Below are 24,238 nucleotides of genomic sequence, written 5' to 3'. Positions count from 1 at the left end.
ACATGAGATTGAACTTTTTTTTTATGATAGAATAATAATAAAAATGCTCTCCTATTCAGCTGTGAAGAGGCAGATGCTAATGATAAGAGGGAGGAAGTCTTCACCCAACTGGTGGCTTGGTGATTAGATTGCCTTTGTGACAGGAATATGCAATAGCAGTTCTGGAGCGTGGAATGTCATGCTAATTCTCTGTATCACCTTATTTTTGATATGTAGTATTTTATCAGGTCATACTGTTGGATGTGTTGGGTTTTTATCTGTTGTGGTATTAAAAATGTGGAAAATGTATCAATAAAACTTTACCAAATGTTGATGTTATAAATTGTTGTCACAAAAACCACCAGAACAAAAAAGTTAGAGCTGCCCATGTATGCCCTTTTAATGTAATCCTGTAATCCTTTCCAATGCAAGATTTTAGATATTTATTTAATGATATTTTAGAGATACCCTTGTTATTTTCTTGGGAAAAAAATAAATCCTCAGACCCTTATCAGAGACTGATCTAAAGTTCCTGATTTTGAAAGCGTGAAAATCCAGTGTTCTATCTATAATTAATCCTCAAAGGAAAGTTTATATATACAGGACTGATGGATTTTTCTCACTGTTTTTAGTGACAACCAGCTATTAATTATTTTGTTAGGTTTTTTGCCCCATGACTATTTTATTAAAATTATTAATATTAAAAGTTAACGAAATTCAATTTTGTTATTTCAGCAACTTTGACAGGAGTTTCTTACATTGAAATATCTTTGTTTTCATAAAAGAAAATACAACCCCCCCACTAAATAGAGTAAATATCTCAGTCCCAATGTCTCTTTTTCCTCTTGTTTTTAGACTGATATGGACTCAAACATATTCTTCATTGGTAATATCACCACAACGAATGATCTGGCAGTGTTTTTGTACAGTAGATGTTGATAAATTGTTGATTTTTTTTTGTTGTTGTTTTTTTGAAATCAATAATATAAGATTCTATAAAGACAGCTATAAGGTGATTCATGATGAAAGGGATAAATATACAAAGATAGAAGGTAGGATGTCTGGTTAGGGAATAGCATCAGTCAGAAACAGGTGCAGCCTGTAAAACAGTGACAAATGAGCAAAGTGTGCTCTTGTATGTTCTTAGCTAGGCATTCAGCAAGTTTTCATAATTATCCTGGCTGCAGAATGATCGCCTTTATTGTCATTTAAATTCTTTTTTTTTAGTTTGTTTTGTTCTCTTTCTTTTTCCCCAAGAACGACTTGATCTTAAGAAAAAAAAAAAAAAGAAAAGAGAAATTATGTATGAAGAAAAATGGGAGCTTATTCAGCAAGTCGAAGGTTATTCAGAGAACAGCTGGTGTAGAAAAATGATTAGAAGATGAAGCCCACTAAAGACTGGAGGGGAATCATACAAAGATGCAATAGACATACCTAATCTATAAAAACCAGAGGCCTCAGGCGGCTCTCTGCCTTTGGGCTCTGAAAAACCTGTGCCTGCTCATTGTGCCTTGACTGTGTAGGGAATCTAGTGTTTCAGGTAAATTGCTTGTGCAAACAGTATGTTTTAATCCTTCTCCTTGCAAGGGAAATCTTCCTACCAGAATCAGTGGATTTGAACAGAATATCTAGCAGCTTCTATAGCAAACCCCTGAGCCAAGTCACTGAGTGAAACCAGCAGAAGCCTCCTGTGCGCATGTGTGTGTGCGTGTGCTGAACTTGGTAGGTTTGGATTGGAGACCTGAGTATCTGCCACGTCTAATTTTTACATTGTTAAAAACCAAGAACTCACTAAAACCATCAAGGCTAATTTCCATTAAAGTTTGTGGGGAGAATATTAAAAAAAAAAAAAAAGAAAAGAAAAAGAATATTCTCCATCCTATTTTTCAGTCATTTCTATTTTAAATGTAAAATGTGTGAGTTAGTTTTTGGATGTATCCCAAGGAATCATCTTTCCTAAAATTGAAGGGCTGTCTGTTTGCACAGTGATGTGATAACAGTGGGCAAAATATTTTCCTCTCTTCCTGAATTTTTCTACAGTTTATCATGTCACCTTTTTGTTGCTTTCATAATGCAAAGAAAACTTGTCTAAGCCATTTTGATATATTCCTCCTCTTTCTCAGATTTGTCCTCTAAGTATGATGAACTTTCTAGTGCTTACTCATCCCTAATCCTCTCTGTAATTCTTGTCCTCTCCATTTTCTTTTGTGTTAGTCAATATTCTTCTTTTGGTCTTTTTTTTTTTTTCTTAAATGTTGACTTTCCAAAATCATGTTTTGCAAAACATCCATCTGTTGTGGATGAGTTGTAAAAATTACAGTTGATCAGGAGGAAGACAAGATTGGGGATTTGTCATAATCTTTTGCTCACACACAGTCCCTCAAGTAAAGGAAACATTAAGGCGTGATTTTGGTACCACAAAAGAATTTGCAAGATTCATTGTTGGTTTTCTTATCTACCAAGGCTGCAGGGAAACCACTTATTTTATATCTGGTAATTCTTAGATGCCAGAATAGGAAGGAAAAGAGAAAAACACAGGGTGGGGAAAGAAAAAAGGTAAGGCTTCAAGGCAGGAAATGAAAAATATTTTTCTTTGCCAGGAGTATTTCAGAAAGTGGGTTTACCTTTTTTTTCTTTTAATTTTTTTCTTTATTTTTTGATGGTAGGAATAGTTCCAATTTTAGTAACTCTCAAAACTATGAATGAAAAAATGAGCTTGTGCTGGGTAGAATTCAAAGGACAAAAAATCAGACTACTGTTTCAAAGAAGATCTTTATTAAAAAGTACCCCAAAACCCAAAAGAACTAATCTATTTGAGACATCGCAGTTACAATTTAGTGTTATACTGGCATTAGTGGTATAAACATGAGTTTGACAGTGTTGGAAAAAGTTCTGAATAAACTCAGCACTATAGAAAATGAGTGAAGATTTCTGATTTGAGCATATATAGGTCTTCTGTGATTATCCTCACAAGCTTTAGATTTGGGTGAAGAATGAGTTGTAGCCATTCAATGGACTATTTTTTTTGTTTAAAATATATTTTGAATTTATATGCCTAGAGGCCCTGTCTTGCAGTATGTTCAGAAATCCCTTGTGCTTAACAAAATTCTCATGATAAAAGATGTGTGGTTTTTAATCTTGAAATTCCTATTTTGTTTATTCAGACTGGTAGAACTAGAGTTTAATTTCAGCCTTGCAAGCTCATTTTCAAACAGAAGTCTGTACAGAGAAAATATTAATGCTATGATACCTGGAAAAAAAATCTAGTTGTTTTTAAGAAGAAAGTATTTTTTAAGGGTTTTAGAAAAGCAGCCCAGATGAAAACAACACCTTGGCTTCCAAACTGAAATACTTCATTACCGTTGACAAAGAAAATATGTATTTCTGCAGAAATTAATGTTGCCTGGCAGAACTGTGATCTGCTGATGCTGGCTTGTCTCCTCATGGCAGTGGAGTCAGTAGCAAAGCCTTATTGATGTCAGATGTGTCCAGGTGCCTCCAGTGTGGCTCTATTAGTAGCTGTTCTGCAAATAAAAACACTGGCACTCCCAGTAACCTCATTGGGTTGAAACATTCCTGGGATAAGAGTAGTGTTGGCACAAGGAAGAAGGAGGGCACGGTGCCGATAGAAACAGCAGGAGTTAGTGGCTGTGCAAGAGGCAGTGCTGCTTTCTGTGTTGTCTTAACCTTTGAAGCATGTGAAGTCTAACATTTTTTATGAATTTAGTAATTACAGCTATATTGGATGTTATTTTTAGCTGTGTAAGAATTCAGTAGCTTTTCAATCTCACCACTCACGGGTCCAAAGTGACTTCTATTCTGGTAGTCCCAGAGTATATGGTATCCATTGACTAACTCTCATTCTTTACCCTTCTAATTGCTTAAAAATTTCTTTCTTTAGCCTTCCACTTCTCTGCTGGTGAAAAACATCTCACCAGGAAGATGATACAAGTAGTTAAAACGTCAGGAAACGGTTTTACCAGAATCCACTTTAGCGTAATACGACGTGTGACAAGGGGTTGTTCACTGAAGATGTGGGTTAACAAAGAATTGAGGCTACATTAGATTGTTAGTTGTGTTGCAGATTTCATCCTAGCTTCTCTCACTTTCTCCTTTCTAAGAGAAGCAGTCTGAATCTGCTTTTTCATGTCAGGCTTTTCCCAAACCCTGCAGATGGCATCTCATGTGAGGAATCTCTGCTGTCTTCTATGATGTTGCTGTAACACCCTTTATGTTATTATTTCGTATTTTATATAACATCTGCTTTCTATTTTTAATGTATCACATTATGCAGAAGTCACCATTGAACTGTAGTGACCCAGCTACTGAAGTCTGATACTATATGTGGAAATCTACTTGATTTTTGTGAAAATATTTGTATATAAATATTTGTATATAAAAATTTGTATATAAAAATATAGATATACATGGATGTGTGTGAAATCATTTTAAAGGAAAAATCCTCTGAAGTACTCATATGTCAGTCTTCCCCCAGCAAAGCACTAATTGCACACTTTACTTTCAATGTATGTATTAACTACTGAAAGTTTAGCCTGGCTTAAATAAACATCTGATTGGAGACAAAGCATTCAGTTTCCTTCAAGATGGAATATTTAATTGCATAGATCGTGGCAGCAATTACATGAATGAGGTCACAGTGGAAGAGATAATATTCTTTTTTAAAATATTTGAATAATAGCACCAGGTTGTTTTGTTTGTTTATTAAATATTCTCAAGAAGCAAGATAAAATCTGTTGTCTGGGTCAAAACGATGTGTGGAAGACAATAGTGAGACTTTGTGTTCCTCTGTCCTCTCCTAAGGGAACAGCAGGAGCCCAGGAGGTAGGAGACTGTTTACACTCCCTTCAAGGCTGCAGGCATGCTGTTAGGGGATGCATCTCACCGGCTTTCTGCATGTGTTGGCTTTGTTCTTGTATTCTGATGAGGCATTAAATGCATGTTTCATATGTTTATGCTAACTAGATAGGTGCTTGCTTTGGTGTTTTGGTTTTTTTTTTTTTTTTTAATCAGTATATCTTAAAAAGGGGAGTGGGATTTTGTTGCTTGTGTATTTAGAAGTACTATTAATATTTGGGTACATTGGTATGAGAAAGGAGGAGTCAGTCTAATGAGATGACTGATTTCAATAGCATTTTTGTCTAAATGTTACACATTATTATTTTGTTTAGGGATATTTTGAAACTTGAATTTCTGTGTAACTTTAAGGAAAGCAATTAACCCAGCAGAGAATGATGGCAGCTTGGTGCACTCCATATGAGCTTTATCTGGTTAAGATAGTTTTCTGACACTGTAATTTTCTGACGCTTTGTGTTTGAAAGACTGTGTTTTTATTGAAAAATACTGTGTGTGTGTGTAAGGCAGCAATGCTTTTTGTCTATGCAAATCACAGCTGATAGATGATCAACAGAAAAACAGAGGTGTATTTATAGTTACTAACTGCACTGTGGGAACAGAAAAGATCTGTCCTGTCCTGATAAATATTCTGTGAAACAACTGCCCATGTAGGCATGCTGGGAACACCCAGAATCACTGAGACCCTTACATCACTCACGATGTAAATAATATTCTCAATATTTTTCTTTTAATTCATCCTAACAGAGACAGAATAAATCTTTGAGATGTTTATTTTTAAAATTATAAAAGCCCAATACTGGAAACTTGGAACTTTCTTGAAATTTTGAGGACAGGTGGCAACATGAAGTATGCTTGTTCTCAGAATTGTGGGAGTTTTGTTTTATAGAGCTTTTAAGTTAAAAATGTTGAACTTGATCAGCATATGGTACTGGCTAGCCTCATCTCTACCAGCTCTTTTGTTATCTTGTTATTGTTACAGGTCTTAATGACAGTTGTAAGCCATAGTTCTGGATGCAGGGGTTAGTCCACCCTGGGGAGGAGAGGGAGAAACAGCAGTGTGGATTATGGAAATATGAATTGATCTAAAAAGCAGCTCTCTTGTAGCAGAATGGGACTCAAAGAAAGACTGGGGAGAAGCTGGTGAAAAGGCGATGGAATATGATGTGAAAATGATCATTTGAATGCTTTTCTTTTCATTCCCAGCTGCTGTGTTCTGGTGAAAAGGCACGCATTTGTATATCTTAAGGCTGGGTGAAAAAGGGCCAGATGAATGGAATTACGTGTTAGATATGTTTTCATTTTGAGTCAGATAAATTATGTGCATTTTAATAGACTGTATGCATATGTTAGCCATTTTTTTAAATCATACAGCTGTGATATTGGGGGACTGCATTTTGTAGAAATAGTCTCTTCTCTGTTTGCTCAAATAAGTACAGTATTAATATTTGACTGTCCTTCAGATATTCTGTATCAGCCTGTCGAAAATAACTGTTACTGATTTGGCTCATTTCAAAGCCAAATCAGATTCCAGACTTCAGTAATGTGCCAAACCAAAGAAGAAAAAATTAACTGATGGCTGAAATAGTGATGACAATCATTTGGAACGTCTTCCAGAAAGGCTGCCAAATTGTCATGTGTGATGTCGTTGTTGACTGACCTCAACTGCCCTCAGAATATTCCAGTCTAATGTCACCTAATTTCTTATTCTGTGATACCTTAGACTTCCTCATCTGCTTGCTAAGCACCCTCCATCCACTTGAGTCTTCGATTTGTTGCCTCTGTTTTACTTTCAGTGTTGCTTTTGTGCCTCAAGCTTACTGCTGCATTTTGATGAATATCCTAATTAGTGCAGCTTCTTTTTATGTTAAGTACTGGTTGTAGTATCCCTGAACTCTGGGTTTGGTTCTTGGATCTTCTTCTGCCTTTCTTGGTGATAGTTTTCTGTAGAACTGGGAGAGCATTTGAGGTACATTGGTTCACTGTTACTGCTACAGGTATTTGAAATGTCACTTCAAATAATTTGCTTATATTTTGTCAAATAAAATACTCTTCTGCATATTGCTTGTGTTAGGAAATGGTCTGGGATCAAATGGTATAAACCAAGTAAGATGAAATCAAGGAACCAGGCAAAGAGTAAGACTTGATGGGACTGAGATCAGGAACAGAAGCAGCAGAGGACTTTGGGAGCAGCAAGAGCAAGGCAAAGGTGGGCTGCAGCTGGAGGGATCCAGACTGCTTGGTTGGGGATCTTGGACCAGGAATAAGTGAAGGTGGAGAACTTCCAGGCAGGTGATCAGAAAGGGAAATACATTAATCCATCAGAATATAGCTATTTCTGGTACTAATTACTTCTGTATAAGTTTTCAAAGCATTGTGGATTACTTGGTTGGTAGACTGTATTTGCTTCTTCCCTAAGCAAAGGTGTCGAGTTCCTGGGTTTTGTGTGTCGGTTTCTGTCTGCAATCATTAATAAAAATCATTAATAAATCAGTAATAAAAAAATCCAGATAAGAGAAATAACCTGTCTCTGGGGTTACAGTGCATGCTTATCTCTGTCCTTTATCCTTCAGTAGGCACTAATGACCACTATTAGAGAAAACACACTGGGCCAGTGAAGACTCAGAGCACTGATTCTTGAATTTTAGACTAAAGCTGGGAAGAGGGATTTTAATTAATTTTTCATTGTGTTGTGAATACCTGGGTTGGGTTTATGAGTGTCTTCCCTGAGCATGGGTAGTTTAATTTTTTTTGGATCATAGCGAAGCAGCTGAAAACCTTGGCTTGTAGCTGCTTGTGACTTGTATTGCCTGGCTTGCTGGTGGAACCTGCCCCCCTCTCCTCTTAGCTGTTCAGAGTTGGCATATGGTCTATCTGAGGTTGAATCTAAGCTGATTGACTTAGTGCTGAAGTGGCTGACTGATGCTCACATGCAGAAACAGCAGCCAGAAATTGTTGCAGAGTAATCTCTAGCAATGAAGCCATCAGAAGCTTCAAGCAGGGGGCTGGGAGGTCTGGACAGGCTCAGCCGTAGGTGAAGTGAATGTACATTGTGTATCTTTTTGGGAAAAATAAACCCAACTGTATGTCCACTGCATTTTATTTTTGTGATAGTCATCTGTCTGCATTGGGTAACCCAATTTATATGTATGCTATATGTATGCATGTATTGGATAACATACACAAGAGGTATGTTAGCACTTTAAATTTAGGCTTCTTTGCTTGTTCCCTTTCCCTCTTTGGCCTTGGAGTTGTTTCATCTTCCTTCCGTTTTTCAACATGGTTGATAATATCTGAATTTAGCACCGAGAAACTATTACTGCAAGTTATTCTTGTTGAGCTACATTGAAGCTTAGAATTTGACCTGTGCTGAACTTAAAACAAGAAATAACTATTTCCTTTATAAAAATATCACAAATAAGATTTTATTTAAGAAATTATAATCCTAGGAGGTCCCTTAGGAGCTAATTTCCTTTCTCGATTCCTTTACTTTCATCTGTAGATTCTTCTAATCCAAGAAACTCAGCCCCCCCCCCAGTTGGTTTTGCTACTGTTTACAACATCATGGGGTTCCCGAATGTCCCCTGCTGCTGGCACAGCCATGGGAGCTGGCAGCTGTCTCATAGGGCTGCACATCTGGGGGTGGATGAGCCGAGGTGAGGGTTTAGCTTTTGGACTGTCTCTCCTTATTTATCTACATAAATCACTCTCTACTACAGACACTTTCTGTTCTTTAACTTATGTGTTACTTCATTTTTTAACTACTACTGAGTTTCTGAATTGCCAGTGAAATCAGCATTTTGTCATGGCATCTGCTGTACCATCATTTTGTGGAAGAGTCAGTTCTGATTCTGGAAGAGCATCCCCTGGTGTTACAAGACAGTTTCATTCTCCAGTCTGAGCAGGGCAATTCTTGCATACAAGCCATCTGCAGAGCTGGTGCTGACCTCTCTGAGTGCACCAGTACTGGGTGTATACTGGGCAGGCCAGTTGTTCAGTAGAAGCTTTGTAGGCAAGAAGTGACATCCTGCTTAGTTACAGACACTTCATTTCAAGACTTGTCTTTTAAGTAACTAATGCAGAACTTACGGAGGAAAAAAATACTTTGAATATATTTGGAACAAAATATGCTTGGAGTTGAAATGAATCTGAGATGTATCAAGTGGCATCAGGAGTAGAGTTTGTCATGCTTGAAATGTTATGATATTTTTCAGTATATTTCATTTTCATGGAAATGCGGGTATTCATTATTTGTAGTGTTCTTTTACAGTTGATTTTCCTTTTATGAAAATAATTTCTTGGTGACTGAAAAGAAAATCTTGCAAATAGGAGCCTTTTGACCTAAGTGTCAACTACACTCTGCTCATGATATTCTTTATTACTGTTTTGTAGACATTTCTGAGACTAAAAACTTCACTTTAAAGCAAGATATTCAATGGGTAGAGTTGGGTATGTTACAAATAGGCTCATTTCTGTCCCTTGCTATCAGAATATTCCAAAGTGGAATGAAAAATCTCACAGATATAAATATGAACCAGTTTTAATTTGAGCATTATTTTATGGTGGTTGTTTTTTCACCACTGGAGAACATCTGAACAGGATGTGCAGGAGGTTCTCAGCATTGGTACGAAAGATACATCTTAACTGCTGTTGTAAGCAGTGGGAAATCTGAAAAGTCTTGAGTGAAACAAATATTGCTGCTCCCTTAGGTATGCAGGATGACATATGGATTTTAACCTGACCTTCAGAGACTTACATATTTGGACTTTAAAAGTGATGTCTACCTTAACTCTAGTTAAGGCAACTTCACTGTTGAATTTCCAGATAATGTTAGAGATGCTGTCATTGAAAGTATTTATTAATAGAAAGCCATTTTTCCCCTACTGCATGGTGATAGAAAATGGAGTGTCATACACTGGTGCCTTTTTTTTTCTTTTTTTCTTTTTTTTTTTTTTTTTGGTACAAAATGTGGAGTGGAAGAGCATATTTCCTGTTTTTCCCAACTTTCTGATATTGCCTAGGGAGTAATGGTCTCCTTGACATGAGTCAGGCAAGTAAAGAGAAAACTATTTATTCCTGCATGGAATACAGAGATTTCATATGTGCCAGAGCTGTGTGGTGAAGTATTATTTATCTTGGTTTTGTTTGTCTTGCCAGTAAATGAGTAGATGGTAACATTTCAATCTACCCTTATTCCAATGAGAACTTCCTCTGGGAAGAAGACCGTTGTCAATTTTTGTGTTTTTATTATGAGTTCCGGGAAAGTTGAAGGATTTTTTCCTTAAGCAGGGAAATTTACCTATGTTGAACTTCATACTGTTTTAACTATTCTGTTCTTTGTAACTGAGCTTGTTATTTTATGGTGAACTTTGTTTCCATGTATGCTATGCTGGATACAACTGTGTCTGAAATAGGTTTTATTTTTATCTGGTTGTATGATGAGATTCAGGAACAATTAGACAGAGATCCCAACATTTTATAACTTAGTAAAATCTCTGAATTTTAAAACTTGCTTTGTGATTGTATAGGAAGTCTTATTTCTCAGTCTTGCAGGATAGTGAGATTAACCATGCCTTTTAAAGTACTCAGGGTTATGTTTTCTTCTTGCAAAGTACCTTTGAAAGATACTCTAAAAGCAGTAAAATCTCATGTGTACTGCGTGGGACACCAGCCTTAGCCTGCTGTACAGGGCAAGAGCATTCTGTAGCATGTCTCCAGTCAAAGTGTACCACACCCTGGTCATGTCACTGTTCTGGTCTTTAGTGATTTTATTTATTTATTTATTTTTCCGTTTATTTTTGTCTGTCTGTAGCATACTGTTGGTTCTAAGTGATGTCGCAACAGTTGTTTCTAAGGTCAGTAACAGGGACAGCTGATTGTCAGATCTCCACTGCCCCTCTACAGTAGCTACTTGTTTGTGGGATTTTGCTTCTCTAAGATCTCAGGATCATCCTGTTACCATGTTGTCTAGAATCTTTCTGTCCTGCTACCTCATCTGTCTGTGCCCTTAACTGTGCTCTTGTTGCTGTGTAGAGCACAAAGCAGCGAGACTAAGCTACCAGAATCTTCAACTGCCTGTCTGGCATCCTTCCCTGAGGCATGTAACTGAGTGGAGGAGATAGGGAGCAGAAACAAGAGAAATTAAATCTAATTAAATTCTGTAAGCGATCTCATCCTCATTTGCAGGTATTCAGCTCCTCATTCATTTTAGACAACAGATATTTTTCTGAATAAGCTTCAGAAAGATGAAAGCACCTTTTAGAGAGCAAGTCGTCAAAAAGGTTTGGTGCTTAAGCATTACGAGCAACCTGATTCTTCTGAATGTCAGTCATTGGGCTGTAGGGCCTTGCCAGTTGTAATTTACATGTGAGCCAACTAAATGAAGTTCAAAAATTGTTCTCAGTGGTGGAGTAGAATTTTGTGTTCTGTGGGTCAAAACAATCTACGATTGTAGAAATGTACACCTAGCTCAGTTTAGTGGAATTTTAATCTTACTTGAATCCATTAGTGACAACTTCTGCTACATGGTCCAGAATCTCCTTCCCCTTTGCATGTTTGTCAGTGGTGTTATGAACTGTTATGTGTCAGCTGTATTGGAATAGAAATATGTGTCAGAAAACACAGCACTATCCGCAACTGACTCTGAGAATCATTAGCTGAATAGAGCAGATCTATTTTTAGGGAGCTGTAATTGCACAAATATTCTTTTTTATCTTCTGAGAGTAGAAGTATTGCAACAGGTAGAGCTTAGAGGGCACATCTGTGGGTCTGTGTTTTGCCACCCACACAGCACTGAAACTCCTGTGTCACACAGTAGTGTTACACCCATCCTGTGGCATCATGCTGCAAATGAAATGGTGTGATGTGCACAGGATTTTCGTGGGACTACTCTATCAATATGGCTAGAAAGCCAATTAGTAATTGCTATTAAATATTAATTTTCTCTGAAACGGTTTCAGAGAATTGTTCATAATTCGTCTTTTAGATCTAGAGGAAAATCTGAAATATCCAAAGGCAAAAACACAGAAAGTTAATTTACTGCTTGTGTTTCTTTCCAGAGGACAAAGTGGAAGTCACTGATTAGTGTGGAAAAGTTTTTTGTTTCGAATGGTTTATAAAGGTTGGAGAAAGGTGTTGCTTGTGTTGCAGAGACCTTGTTAAGATCATATAGTTGTACACCTCTGCTTTTCAGCCTCTTCTTCACGAGTAGCTTTGAACACATGGAAATTCTATATTGTCCTTACACTTTATTTAGCAAATATTAGCTAAAATATTTAAAACTGGAGATTTCTAACTTTTGAAAAAAAAATCTAAAAAAAGAAGTAAGAAAAGCTATGAAATTCAGTGGTTCATTCTTGCAGTGATGAAGTTCTGTAACCTTAAGGTACCTTTTAAATTTATTTATTTGCTTCTTAAAAGAGCTTTGCATCTCCACCCTAAACCATTTACATTAAATTTCCATATTTTTCATTGCTTTAGGTGGTCAGAAGGCAGCTGATAGGATAGATATTTTTTTCTTCTCCTTCAGAACTACTAGATATCAGTGAACAATCCACTATAGAAAGAGACCTGTAGAAGTTAAAAATAGTTTTGGAGGCCTGATAATGACTTCCATGCTTTAGACCCTTTGCATTTACTTGAATGTAATCTAAGATTAAAATTTCTTATTATTCAAACCATTTGGACCTTTCTTTATTGTAGCTACAATCTTCTGATGAGTTTTTTAGCAGAGGTAAGAGTTAAGTCTTTGAAATATAACTACTCTTGCAGGCTTCATACTGCTGTGGTCGTGCATGGCTTCAGAGGAGGGAAAAGGAAAAGTCAGTGGCAAGGACAGAGCTTACCTTTTCATCAGCTGTTTTATGTGACAGCATTAGAACTTTACCTTTATTGAGCCACAATGATGAAGGGCTTAACTCTGCAAGATGCTAAGCAGCCTGGCTTTGATTTAAGAATGAACCTAAATCTGTTCTTAATTCTACGCGTTTAAATATTCCCACTGAAGTCACTGGCTTGAATCAGAAATACCATGACAGTCGTGACAGTCTTAAATCTCAAGTAGATTTCTTGTTTGTATGTTTGGACTGGCACTGGGTGACTGAAAATGATGGTAAACTATGTGCAAAGAGAGTCCCCTTTGAGGAAGATCGGAGAGCAAGGCGAGTTAAGAGTGAAGAAGAGAGGACACTGGAGTTGGAGATGGAGATTTGAGTAGGGAGAACTGGTAAGAAGAACCAAAAGAGAGGCCTGCAATCAAGTGCTTCAAGAGAAGGCATTTAAATGAGAGGTTAGCAGGAAGAGGAAGTTCTAGCAGGAAGAAAATAAGAGTTTTGAAGAAATTATATGAAATGCTAAAATAGAATAGAAAGTAACGTTACCAACAAGGTTTTAAAAAAAGGACACTGGTTAATAAAGAAGATATGACAAAGGTGAAAGACTGACAAAAAAAAAAGATTTTCCCCTTTCAGTGGAAAGGGGAAAAATATTGTTACTGAGGAAGAAAATTTTTTGAAGAAGTGAGGATAATGTGGTGGAGCACAAAAGTGTTTTGTGACCAAGTGGGTGATTATTTGTGCTCCTATAATTGATATTTCTTTGACTGATTTCTGCCTCAAAACCAAATGAAAAGATAAGAATAGATAGATATTTGAGCACTAGTTTATATGAATGATTTTGGTAACCTGGTCTGGGATCTGTAATTAGAGAATTCAGATTATCTTGGTTACTGTTTTACTTAGGCTGTTTCTTCCCAGGGTATCCTGACATGTCTGTGGAATGGACACAATCTGAGTGGGTTTCAGTGTAAGGCTGTCCCCTTCCTTCTCCAGAGATACCATCCTTGCAGGGCCAGGAGTTGGACTTCTATGATCCTTGTGGGTCTCTGCCAACTCAGGATATTCTGTCATTCTATATTCTATGCTCTTTCCATAAGTAGAATGAACCTGGGGGAGAACCCACCTTCTTGCTTGAGAAGCAGTCTTATGCTGCAAATAAACACAGAAATAGTTGGAATATATCAGGACTCTTTTAATAAACAGCAGTTTATCTAGTGTTTTAAAAAGTGATTCAGCATTCTGGATGTCTTAAAATATTCCTGTAAGGGAAGATTTTTCCATCCTTTCACATGGATGCCCTTGCAAAAAATCAGGTTCTTTTCCCTCCCCCTTGTGAACTACAGAATATGTTATAGTAAGAAAAAAATGCTGGGGGTGAACAGTTGCCTCATCCTTTTAACCTCAGAAACTAATCAGATTAAGCTTCAATACTTAAATATTTCAGTAGTATAATACTAAGTGATGAACCTTATTTCTGTCAACTCATCAAGTTATCAGCCCTAATCTACACAGAAAAAGGAAACTGGTTGAAATGCATAAGTTAAAATGCAAAAAACCCACTCATACCTGCGTAGAGATACATTAGTATGCTCATTCTGTAATATATAGCAAATCTGGTGCAATTTTCACATAGAAGCTCTCCCATAGAAGCTGTACCTTCTTCCAGCTGGAGTGAGATCATGTTATGTCTTGTTCAAGTGGAGAAGGAAGAAAGTATCCTCCTAAATGACTGTGCTCTACAATGGAGACTGAACAACCATGAAGGTTTCTTATGCTTGTATCAATTGACTGTGATATTCTAAGAAAAAAAAATTCTATCTTTTCTAGTTAATAAGGAATATGGTGTATATCTGGAATCTAACCAAAATGACTAACCAGTAGTTTCATTTAAGGGCAAGATTGTGAGTTACCAGGACCTTTTTTCCAGAAAGCTGGCATGTGTGAATTCAGAAGCATCTTCTACCACTGTTTGCATTGCTTTATAAAACAATGATACACAGAATTAGCTGCATGGGTATCAAAATAAGCAAGGAAAGCTAAATAGTTCTTACCTTTTAGCCATCTGTAATTTCATCTCAATGTAGAGCCAGTGAGCATGACCAGGTCAGGCTGAAGTTGTACAGTGCAGCTGATGAAAGTGAATTAATAAAACCAGTGCACCATGAGCCTGTGGGAATGCAAGTTTCTTCTGCTGTGATATAGGCATAAAGGAAAGATTTTTGTAAATATAATTTCCATTTTTGTTTAAGCTTTTTGTGGGGAAAACAGCATGCTGTAGTTCACATGATATTAATTTTATGATTTTATTTGTATAAGGAATGAAATAGTTATCCTTTAACTTAGCAATTAAACTCAATTGTGTATACCATTGTAGATGCTTCTTTGGTGTTTGAAAGCAAATAGACAATCCTTTCCTTGTGGTTTTGTTTTTTTACATCATTATAATTTTCCCCTTGTACACAATTTCTTTGTGACACAGTGAACATTTCTAAAAACACTAATACTGTGTGAACCAAAGGAGGAAATAATCATGGGACATGTGAATCCAGATATTTTGCTTTCTGAAGACTCGTTCAACCTTCTGTCTTCAGAAATAAGCAAATATTTTTATGAAGTTATGAATATAAAAGACAATAAAGATATTGTTCTTTTTCTGAGAGTGTGTATGTTGACTCAGGAGGAAGTCCTGACTGAGTTATGGAACCCTGAAAATGATGACCCATTAGGAGACAGAGCTCAGATTTTATTCAATAGAGAGGTTACTGCAAGTATCAACTGTAATTGTACACAAATAGTGACTGTGTATGTGAATATTTATCATTTGCATTTTAAATTTGTCTAGCAGCATCTTGAGGGCATCTTGTTTTCTTCCATTTTAAAAATCTGAATAGCACCTGTAATTAAGGAAGAAAACTGAGCCCTGGAAGCTAGGTAGGACTTCCATCTATTGATCTGTGTAAACCCAGCTTACGCTGTCAGGGGAGAAGCAGTCAACTGCTGAGCTGCTTTGTCACTGACATAAGCCGAGAGAGGATTTTTTTTTTTTGTCTATACTGTTTATACACCAGTCTATAGACCTGCTGGCTGGTTGAATTTTAAAGAGTGCGGAGGTTTAAAGACTTGTCCCCCGAGGGATGCTCCTGCCAGTTGGGAAGCGAGCTGAGGCTGCTCTGCAGAAGTTGAGTGCACGTGTGCTGGCAGGGGAGGGACGGGCGGCGCTGGGGGAGCGCCGGCCTGGGGAACGCTGCAAAACATACCCATAATTTTCAGGTTGTTTAGTCAAAATATTGAGCTAATACCTTTGGTTTTTTTGTTTTTGTTTTCTTCTTCTTGTGTGATAATTTATTCTGAGAGAGTACAATGGGGAACATAAATGAATACATTTCCATACCCAATTCTGAGTCAGTGCTAAGCTTACCAGGCAGCAATTAAAATCCTTGGTAGTGAGGAGAAAGTAATTTCCTATAGTGTGAGAATAGGTGCAGATTTAGAAAAAAAATGACATACTCCATTTCTCTGGAACAGGAAAAAACAAACCTTATAAGCCTGAAGAGAGAGACTATTTGGAAATGTTTAGGAAATTCCTGAGTTAAAAGTTTTGATTAGCCTGTTCTGTTTGTTTTCTGTCTTTAGAGTTTATTATTGCTATGACTGGAATCCTGTGTGCTTGTTCCTGACTGCAGAAATTCAAATGTTTACCTGCCCTGTTTGTATTTTGCTCCTTACCCTTCTGCAGTGGGCACTCACAGCAGGCAGGATGGTGCTTGAGCAGTTCTTTTTGGAGAGTATTATATGTACTGTTGTTGTTCAGGAGTTAATAACCTTTCCCAAACACAATTGTGGCTTTCATATCCTTTATCTTTGCTGACAAAGTAAAAGTTCTAAAGATTTCTTGAAGTCTCTTGTATGACTGGGAAATTATAAAAATGTTGACTTTTTCATTTTGTGCCACATGATATACCTTTGAAATTTTAAAGAGTGGGCACATCATACACCTTTGAAATATTGTAACTAGCACATGCATATTGTAGGCAGTCATCTTTTTCCTGAACTATTCATCCCTTGCTGATAAACTTGGATGGGGTCTTTATGTTTTACGCTATCCACTGAGCCAGGCAAATGTTTAAAGTAAATAGTAGTTGTAGTGTGTAGGAATTTAAATACATAATTTCCCCTAATAGGAGTTCAACATGCAGTAAACAGTGTTCAGGCTAGAGAGTGCTAACATCTTAGATCAGCTTCTTAAACACTCACATGCAGCTCTGGAAATTTGTAATCAATATGCGTTTTTCTGTATCCAGAAATACATGTCTGTTGGTCTGCTACAAAAAGGGAATTCTGTAGCTTTGACCGACTGCATTGATGTCTGCTGTTCTGCCTCTTCTTAGCTGAAGCGCTTCACAGGGGGTTTGTTTTCCCAGTTGGGAGCAAGGAAATAAAACCTGTTTTTCTAGGATCTTATAAAAGAATTTTGGGGGTATTTGCTGCTAACTGATCTGGTAATTCACTTTAAAAAAAAATAAAAAGGGAAGAAAAATGTTGACTAGTTTGAGAGCATTTTTATATTTTAATTAACACATTTTATGTGCCACTAAACAGCTTCTGAAATAAAATTGTGCAAGAAAGAGTGACATCATCCTTTTAGGCTATGGTACGAATGTAAATCTGGTGGATTTTGCTCCCCCTCCGCCCCCCCCCTTTATTAATAGGAAGGCTTGCTTGTGAAACCCAAAGGGTTAATCATATAAATTTCTACTTTGGACCAGCAGACGATTTCCATCATTTTCAGCGTTTGACTATGGAACATGTATAGAGTTGTTATACCTCTCTGTAATTCATTCTGCTGCCAACTTCATTCCCTTTTCTCTGCCTGCATTTTAATTGAAACAACATTTGTATTTTTGAGCCAGGATCTGTCAGAAGTCCCTGTGGCTAGTCTGTGGTACAAGTAGCAGCAGACGTGGCTTACCCATATGGTGTGGTGCTTCTTGTAAAATCCATATGGCCTTGTTGAAGGGAATCCCAGCGGGGATGTGAAGGGTGTTAATACCCTTCAGGCCAGGCCTTTCCCTCCTGGGGCTTCTGTGGCATTGTCTTTGCAATCTGCCAAAGCACAAACTTAATTCCTTTTTAATAATCAATTATTTCAGTCCAGGAACGTGTGCTGTATTTTTGCAATCGTATATTCCTTGAATTTATTATTTGTTATGAATATTTTTGGTCATTTTTAAAAAGCAAGCCTTTGAAAAGCCTTTTCAAAAACCCGTAACTTTATTTCTTTTACTTACATTTTCAGGAAGTGCTGAACAGCGTTCCAAAGTTCTGCTTTCCTTTTGACATTGAAAGGTATGTGCTACAGTTATCATTTATTTAAAAATTTTCAATAGAAAATTACATTTAACATAATTACAAGCAAGGATATAAAGAAAAGGAAAATGTAATGTACTCCCAAAGCTTGCACCTGCAGATGAGAAAACATGCCCTTTGTTGTTCAAGTAAGTATGAAGTCACCAGTAGGAAGCTATCACAGCAAAATGCAACCTTTACAGAATTTTGGGGATATCTCTGTAAAGTTAGAGCTACATTCTGACTCCCAGTTTTGTCCATTTTAATTGTAAACACCATCTGTGTTAGTCTAAGGATATAACATAGTTTCCTTCAAGCGGCAGGCTTCATAAAAATGTTACAGTGCACCAGGATATGAAAACTCACTGAGCAGTACTGCAAACATGTTGCTTTGAGTTCAAAGAAATTGAGACTTTAATTGCATGGAAGTAGCTGAATATGCAATTGATTTTTCTCAGAGAAGAATCAAGACCATTATTTATAATTAATTAGTCCTTACCTTTCTGGTATCAGTTATAGTCTGTAATTCCATGTAATGCTGCCAGTCATTTAAATTGTTCATATTAAATGTTTTTATTAATGAAAATATTTATTCGGGCTTGTGAAAATGATTAATGGTAATTAATTTAGTAGGTTGAACTCACTTAGTTTGGAAAACTAGTACTGTCCAAATTGGCAAAGATTAAATTAGAAACTTGATTTGCATGATTAATGAAAGATATATCCAGGTAGTGTGCAGGCTGAACCAGTTTCAGGACATGGGCATCAGTTGTAGATGGAGATTCAGAGACCAGAAGCATTTTTCAGATGCAAGAAGATTGTTCTTTCCTCTCTACACACACCATCTTTTACTCCACAGAGAGCAATCTTTGCAGGAAGGCACACTGGCAAAATAAAGATCTTTATAAACACAACTTCCTTGAAGTAAACTAGGTTCAGTCTTTTATAGATGAATTTAATTAAGTGGTTTGGGGTTTGAACTGGTTAAGCTCACTGTCCTTTAAGCTGTTTTAATGACTTAACTAATATGGTTGTCAGTGTTGACTTTAAAGCATTAAAGTCTTTAATGTGCTTAAGATATGTACAGAATTGTTTAAAATTGGTAATGAAGATGAATAATGGAAATAAAATTTGAGGATAACAGAAAAAGGTGAGGTTCTGTTGCTGCCATCCAGTGGCAAGAAGATAATCAGTGGCAGCAAATAATTATTTTCAAATAACTGGCCTTAACTATTCCTGTTGAACCATTCAGAAGGCACTTGGCTACTTGTATGAGATGGATGAACTTAATCAATAAACTGTGGGAATACATGAATTTATAGTATAGCTAAGCATGTATTTTAGCTGAGTGTCTGAAGGAGTAAAAACCAAAGAAAATAGAAAAAAAAGAAAATAAAAAGTTATGGGACGTTTGTTGCCTGTCCTTTAATACCCTCTGTGCCCCCCTCCCCAGACATGCTTTTTGACTGTTGGCCCCGTGCTTGACAGTAAGGCAGTGCTCTCAAAGGTACCAAATTTCTACAAATTTTGTAAAAACTGGTGGTTGGGCAGAAGGAGGAGAGGTTCTTGGGAGCTGAGATAAACCGATGAGGAGAATAAAGCCGACGTGTTCAGTCTGGCCCGCTGACGGCTCAGGGGCTCCGCGGTGTCTTTAAAACAAGGTGCCGCACTCGCTGCTTCCTGCGTAGCTGGGAGCTGAGTTGTAGGGATTTGTGGGAGAACCAAAGGCAATGCGGGATCACGAGAGTATAAAAGACCACAGACAAGGAGGAGGGGCAGAGCTGCTGTGGAGAAAAGGACAGAAATGCTGGAAGCTCATTCAGGAAAGCAGGAACTGTTTACTGGCAAGCCGTTTGTGTGAACAGCTTACTGGCTGCTTGGTGTATTTGCCATTTGCTTCTCAGTTCAAGCATTTTCTATAATGTGGACATTATTTTTTTTTTTTAAGAAAACCAGTTGCATTCTGCTTTCTCAGTTTAATTTTTTTTTTATTTTGAAATTTGAATGATAAAGAAAAGGATTGGGAAAAACACTGCTGTAGTTCCTTTTCATATGGCTTTTTTCAATGGACATTTAAGATGTGACTAGTTTTTTTTCTAGTCATATATGTGCTTTTCACTTGCCTGATGAAAATATATATATATATATATATTTTTTGTCTCATGCAGAGGATCATGGTAGATGATACACCTAATACCCCCAAGTATTTTACAGACAGATTTCAATGACAATTTCTCTACAGAAAGCTTTGATTGAACCGAAATAGAAAATATGTGTTTCATTGATTGAGCATATTGAACTCTAGAGAGCACAGTTTGTCAGCCTGTATTATGTGTATTATACATGTATAAACTACGTCAAGCAATATCTGAACCTATTAAGAGGTAGAAATTACCAGTGCTAAAGTGATAGATTCCACTGATTCTGCCAATCAAGATACTTAGATCAAAAAAATATGACTCTGTTCCATAGATTGCCTCTGGATTTCTACTATACAGCAGAGTTGTAGGGAATGGAGTATTATTTCTGTTATCTAGCTAAATAAAACTCATTAAAGTAGGCAACCAACATTCTTCAAATTATGGAAATAGGAAAGTTAAAGCACTATTAAAGCACAGTGGTAAAATCATCATCACCTGATTTCTTTCAGCTCACCTATATTAGTTACCAGATGAACTGAAAAATGAATAAAATGAGAATGTATATTTGATTTTCTTTTATTCACTGTACTACAGTGATCATAGGCAGAGATCCAGGTTTAGTTCTCACTATTTGATGCTGCTTGCATCCTCTCACCAGATGTACTTTATCTTTTATGCATATGTTATAAATAAATGTACACTACTTGTTCTTATTATTAAAAATACATCCTGTGAATGGTGATTAAAAATCTAGAGGTAACTCCCATTAAATTTAAGCTTAAAGTCAAGCCAATAGAGGCACAATGGTGTTAAAAAATTCTTTGACGATGACTTAAACTTTGAGTTTTATGTATAATTTTTTATTGAAAGCAAGCACATATTGTCATTACTGCTGGTTATGGCTTACATTTTATTTCTGAAGAGATTAAGAAATGAATTACATCATAGAAGTTCTTGAGCATTTGCTCCAAGAACCTATTTCTTTTTCTGAGAATAAATTATTTTATGTTTAGTAAATGATGCACTTGTATAACATTCTGACAGTTTCCTTATATATATTTACGAATAAGTTCCCTTTGGTACACAATTCCTTTGGTTTTTTTATATGGACTATGAAGATTTAACATTTGAGGACATAGAGATTTTAATTTCCTTTTAGTGTTTGCTAAAGTAATATTAATGCATCAGAGAAAAACACTTTGTCCTCTCTCTTGTTCTTTGAGTCCTTTATGTAAATTCTGCATGTTTTTCTTCCCTTTTCTTTCTCCAATAGTCTTCTTTATTTTCACTCTCAACCCAAAATTCAGGTGTAACTTTGCAGAGTCATACACCTTGATCTCTGCATCCATCTCTCAGTTATTTAGCTGGATGATGACTAATGAACAAGTGACTTCTCCTCTTGTTCCTTTTGGAACCATTTCAGATTCAGTCCGAAGTTGTGCTACGTCACTGCTTGACCCCTCGTTTTTATCTGTGCTTCGAATCTCCCCCATTTCTCTCTGCCATAGGTACCTCCCCTCACTTCTTTCATTCCTCAGTCTTTTCCTTTTCAGGATGAATTTCTCCTGCTGAATGTGTAACCCATATATATCTTTAGATAAGACACTCTGGGAACTGCCTGTAGGATCAGCATGGAGACAGTGATACATATCTCATTAACTCTTCCTACGATACTCACCCAATCACAGGGAAGCATTAGATTTTGGAGCATAAGCAGGGATGTTGCTGCTACAGTAGAGGATTTCTCTTTAGCAGCAGAATATCACTCAAGTATGGGAATTAATGTGAATATTATTTAACTCCTAATCTGTTAGGGTCGATGAGTAATAATAGCAGGAGTGACATCACTGGTCACTCTCCTGTTCTTGGCTAATGCTGTTTCTGTTATTTCTGGTGAAAGTCTGTGCAGAAACGAGACAAGTGCAAAACAATGGCTGTAGAGATCATTGGATTTGCAGATCTCGTGAAAGGCAGTTATATCTTACACGAAAATTTTGCCTTCAGAGTAAATAGTTGAGAATGAAAAGTAAATAATCAAGAAAGTATTTCAAGCTGGACAGGTGAAGATAAATAAACTAGCATTTCTTTTACACTTCAGTCATTGCAGTCAGTTTGCAAGATGGGTTACAAACTCAAACATGCGGCAGCAGTTCTATACAACTGATTTCTTTGTATCTTTTTGTCTCACTGTATTATGGTCAGTGTGTGCATAATATTGAACATATGCGTGAGAGAGAAATGTTGGTAGGGACAGGCTGCAGTGTGCACTGTGGAGTTTCCATGTGTGTGCAGAAGTGGACCTGTCTGAGAGGAAACCTGGGAGTGCCAAGGGAGCCACAGTGTGCTCCCATAGACCCTTGGCCAGGTATGATGATCAGGGCCCCTAAACAGAGAAGACTTCTGTTGCAACTTAAATACTCCCAGTGAGAGACTTTGCTAAGTAACTGTGGTTTCTTTTAATGCTTCCAGCATTTGTTGTTCTGAAAACATAACCCTATTTAGAAGATAAATATGCTTTCTATTCATGGGAAATGTCTTAGTTGATGGTGGCTTTGTCCATTTCTGTATCTTCTGCAGTTTTCTTCCTGTTCCTTTTTTTTTCTGAATTGTAAGGGGTTGGGGCTTCTGGGAAGCAGAGCTCAAATGGGATAACTCAGTTGGAACAGAGCAGCCCTCCACACAGGGAACCTTTGGAGTTGTTGGAGGGGGTCTGGAAATGGAGAAAATAATCCCTGAAGCTTAGATTTGAATATAGCGATTAGTTGAAGAAGACTGCCCAACCCTGAGTTACTGTCTATCTCTCTAGTCTCTCCATCAGCTTGTACCACTACCTTAACATCTGTTTTTCAAATTCCTACTTGAAACAGTTTCTAATATGTTCTTTGATTTGGGGAAAATTAGGGTGAATTTGCTTTTCACCATTTAGCTTGGGAGTTGAAATACCTGTGAAATTCTCAGGTTTAGGTAGCAGCTGCTAAAACTCCAATCTGAACTATGTACTTCAGTTACACTTGTCAAATACATGTACGTGCCATTTTATAATTAATGATACGAGTAACTTTATGACTTATTTTTGAAACCAAAAATCTGTATTCCCATGCATAAGGTCTTTAATTTTTTGGAACTCTTTAAAAATTCCTAAAATTCAAAGAAAAAATAATTTCAAACATCTACTCTATCCTAAACTAATTAATTTGGAAGAGGAGCAATTTTTGTTGAGAATAAGGAATACATTTAATGATTAGATATGCTGTTTTTTGTTTGAAGGAGAGTTTCAATTCCTGCCTTAATCAGCTCTCTTAAGGCTCTCTTAAAAATGAGACCTGAGTGATGGCTGTAATGTAAACAAAAAACTTTAAAATGACTCTTTACCTATTCCATGGGTACCAAGGAGCCTTTTCTGCATTGTGTAGGTACATTCTTAAAAAATTTTAAAACCTATTTTTATTTCTATAGTGAACTGTAATAACCTTGAAAGAGCTCATTGTAGTCTGCAGGCTTAATAAGTATTTACACACATTCTTCTAGTGATTTATTATTGCTGAACTAAGATTAAAAGTAAGCATGCAGGGCAAGAGTTGAAAGTGAGTCAAAAGCAAGGCAGAGGAATGAGTGAGGAGAAGGTCGGTGATGCTTGGGAGCAGTTTGTGCCTGCTCTCCCCTTGCAAGTGAGCAATTCATGCTCTCTTCAAATCTCCAACTAGACCAATGTTCTGCAGGAAGGTTTTGAAGCTTGGCTAGTTGATCCTGTGATCCAGTAAAAAGTCTAGATAACATTTTATTCAGGGAATTCTGGTACGTAATAATTGCATTTTAGCTGTGCTGATTTTCATGTGAAGAAAAACTTGAGAGGCATCAGTGTTGTGGTACAGTAGCAGTACCAGGAGCTGCTGCCTGCCTCTGGAGGTGAGATTTGATTTCTGAACAACTGAATGTGCCATGGTGCAACAGAGAGGCACCAAGTCACTTGGCCCAACATTTGTCTGCGTGATGGAACATGCTATATATATGTTAAAACTGTAGTGCTAGTGCTTCTGGAATGTTTTGTGTGTCTGGTTTATGCAT

The 24,238-nt window shown here is 36.9% G+C and overlaps 1 protein-coding gene across 1 annotated transcript in view; it reads left to right on the top strand.

Moving 5' to 3' along the window:
* DENND1B (DENN domain containing 1B) overlaps positions 1 to 24,238 on the top strand; it is a 156,613-nt gene that overhangs the window by 38,946 nt on the left and 93,429 nt on the right. The window contains exon 5 of the mRNA XM_029962239.1: positions 17,983 to 18,032. Coding sequence (XP_029818099.1) covers positions 17,983 to 18,032 — 50 coding nt within the window. The remainder of the gene's footprint in view (positions 1 to 17,982; positions 18,033 to 24,238) is intronic.

This window comes from Manacus vitellinus, unplaced genomic scaffold, assembly GCF_001715985.3.
Source record: "Manacus vitellinus isolate BGI_N305 unplaced genomic scaffold, ASM171598v3 scaffold_44_pilon, whole genome shotgun sequence".
NCBI lineage: Eukaryota > Metazoa > Chordata > Aves > Passeriformes > Pipridae > Manacus > Manacus vitellinus.
Note: the sequence above shows the minus strand (reverse complement) of the source record. Positions and strands in the feature narration are given on the sequence as shown.